Consider the following 3,408-nt stretch of genomic DNA (forward strand, 5'->3'; position numbering starts at 1 on the left):
TCATCCAGAGTGGTAGTTGGTATACTAGACCCTGACATAAGAGAGTTAATATGAAAGTATCATAAGATTAACTGTATTTGCTCATCTTGTTGATGCATACGCTCACTTTGCTGTCTCATGTGCTCAATCTGCAACTCATGATTTTTCATTAATTGTTCCATCTTTTGCTCAAGCATCATTTCCTTATTTTCCTTTGCTATAAGCTTAGCATTCAATTTGTCAATTTTTTGACGCATTTCCTCTATTGCCTCTACCACTAAAGGTTGACTTAAAGTAGATTGAACATGTGTTGACTGACTAAAATTTTTGCTCAAAGTACCAAGTCCATACACATGTCCTTTATCATTCTCACCTCCTACAACACCTAAATATATTTCATTTTCATTGATGGAGGCAAGAGACTCTTATGTAGATGTTCCTTCCCCAGTACATTATAGGACCTCTTCTCGACGTTTTTGATATCTTTCCTGCAAAATAAATTAAAACATCATATTTTTACAATTAATACATAAAGATAAACTTCAAAATATATTTAGAAAAGTTGAAAGGTAAAACTTACAGCAAGGTCCCAGGTCTTGTCATTAACCCAAGCTCCAGTCTTCAACTTTTTTGTCCTCTCCACTATCTCCCGTGTAGTTGGTGGTCGTTGAAACTCTTTAGACTACATATTTAAATATGTTTTACAAATCATCTTTTAGAGTGAATATAAAATTTTATACATCATGTATAATGGATCTAACATCAAATATATTTCTCTTTACAAGAACATGCAATTAAAGTAAATAAATTATAAAGGGTTTAACTTTTATTAGATTCTTGCTAAAATTATGATATCAATACAAATTATAAAAGATATGTCTTCATAAATTTTTATAGATCATAAATAAGGTAGCATACATAACCATTATAAAGCATCAAGGATATTGCTAAGATGTTATCTTATACAAATTATAATGCTTACTTTCCCACATGAAGACATAACTGCAACAATGTAAAAAATATTGCACAATGTATAATATAGATTAACATATGCACCTTCTACAATGGTAATCTTAATCAAAAGGGATAACAATTGCATATAGCTAGAATTTTGTGTTTGTGTCTTTGTAAGGGACATGTAACCACATTTGATTTTAATAATAATTATTTCAAGCAAAAGGGATAACTAGCCTTGTAGAGATCTAGAACTATTGTAAGCCTTCTACGTATATTTGTAGATAACCTATTGTAAGTGTGTCCTTAATTTTGTATCAAAGTCATAAAATTATGCAGACCGATTTTTAATTATAGTATCAGAGTCATACAATATTGAGATTAAAGTTGAAATAAAAATACCAATTTCACATAATGAGTTGTTGTGGATATAGAGCCACCACAATAGGCTGAAGCCCTCTTATCAACAACTTGATTTGCCTTGGTAGTGGAACTCTTATTTTTGAAACTCTCAGAACCCCAATGTTGGTTCAAAGTTGCTCGAACACTAGCTTGAATCCATGTCCCCTTATCTTGAACATTCCTGGCCTTGTTCATGGCATTTTTTAAAATGCGTGAACCTTTTGTTTCAAAAATAGACCTATTGAGTTGCTCTTGTTGTGGATCCCACCTAAACTCTTTCTGTAAAAAAAGGTTAGTTATTCAACAAACATAATTCAACAAATAACACATTTTAAATAGAAATCCAACTCAATATACCTTAAACTCTCCAAATCATCTGTCTCGAAGGTCAAGTGTTACTTTCTTCCAATAAGGACTTGGTTGATCAAATTTTTGCCTAATGATCCTTGAAATGACAACAGAGGGTCCATTGGCCGGTGTAAACTTGTTTAAAAAGATATTGTCAAAGTCATATTTAATTATATAATATTATAGCAAAAGAAAGCATAAAATCAAAATTTACTTACTCTCATTTTTCTACATAAAGCCAAGGCCTCTGATCATTTGGATGTCCAAACTCTGAAGGTGGTGGGTACTCAAGTGTAAGTGAACCTTCTAGTGTCGAAGGTGTGTCTTCTTTAAAGAAAAATAGCAGGAATTGATTCTCCTACAATAGTGGGATTATGTTCTTCCTGAATAACATGTTGTCAAATCTGTCCAATAAGATTTGTTGATTCTGAGGTTGAGATGTGAATATTAGTAGAAGAGTTTGTGGTGCAAGATTTGGTGGCTATTCGGTCGCTAAAAGATATGCAATTTACAAATTGAATAGCGACGAAATTAGCGACCACTTAATTTCCATTGAAAATATTTAGTCGCTAATTCGGTCCCTAAATAAAAACTACAACCAAATCAGATTCGGTAGCTAATTATGTTGCTATTAGCGGCAAAAAAAAATCGATCGCTAAATTTAGTGGCTAAATTGACTTTTTTTTTGTAGTGGAAGGCACGCCCAATGCAATATCAAGTTTTGCACTTGTGTAGAACCCGATTTCATACAATCTCCTAAAAATCAACAATCCCAACAACATGTAATGTAGTAAACATCATATACACAACATGTACAACACAATTCCACCATCAAAACAACATGTAACTAGAGTCACTCAAGAATCAACTCATTTCTCATATCCCACTTCAAAGCTACAAAACCCTCTCAGTGTCATCATTTTCATCACCTAATTCTTTTTAACAACCCAAAATCAACTCATTTCAGCATTACAATCTACTCCATTCACACCAAATTCAAAATCACAACTTCCTTTACCTCTTAGAGAACCAATCTACAAGAGGAAAAAAAAAAGGAAACAACTTCGCACACCTCTAGCTTGAAGTTCCAACCTTGGAAGCTTGGATTTTCACTCCCTTAAACTAGAATAAGCTAAAGAAATGGAAGAAAGGAAAGGCTTTTGGTGAGGAAGAGAGATTATCTCTCTAACTTCTCTCTACAGTTTCTAAAAAAACTTGATTTATGAGTCTCTTTTAGAAAAGTTTCTGTGGAGAAAAGACACACACTAGAAGGGGAGTTGAATAGTGTATATAAAAAACTCACATGTTTGAGTAGTAAAGAGAAAAGAACTTAACAAATGAAGTGTTGGAGAAGAGTTAGATGAAACATATGAATTTTTATACTGGTTCATCTCAACCACTAGGATTATGTCCAATTCTCAATCCAACCAAATTGAGTTCCACTATCTTTTAAACAAGATACAAGTATTCTTTTAACAAGCTACTTCTAGCTCAATCCTATGTAGTCTTTTACTTGCTCTTCAAGCAATTATCCAAGTATTTTTTGAACAACAAGCCTCTCTAGGCTTAGCACCAAGTATTCTTTCTCAAACAAGTCTCTTCAGATTCAATACCAAGTATTCTTTCTTAAACAAGTCTTTCTAGATTCAACACCAAGTATTTTTTCTTAAACAAGTCTCTCTAGGCTCAACCCTTACAACAAAGGTCACAAAAGATTATGAGCTT

General features: G+C 32.8%; 1 protein-coding gene across 1 annotated transcript; it reads right to left on the minus strand.

Moving 5' to 3' along the window:
- Positions 1-431: 431 nt before the first annotated feature.
- On the minus strand, positions 432-1,530 carry LOC145956389 (uncharacterized). The gene is made up of 3 exons (XM_083071981.1): positions 1,336-1,530; positions 560-661; positions 432-467 (listed from the first exon to the last, which is right to left on the minus strand). The coding sequence occupies exons 1-3, from the start codon at positions 1,528-1,530 to the stop codon at positions 432-434; spliced, it is 333 nt and encodes a 110-aa protein (XP_082928107.1).
- Between the last annotated feature and the right edge of the window lie 1,878 nt (positions 1,531-3,408).

Source organism: Cajanus cajan, chromosome 3 (genome assembly GCF_000230855.2).
Source record: "Cajanus cajan strain Asha chromosome 3, NIPB_CcT2T_4, whole genome shotgun sequence".
Classification (NCBI taxonomy): Eukaryota; Viridiplantae; Streptophyta; class Magnoliopsida; order Fabales; family Fabaceae; genus Cajanus; species Cajanus cajan.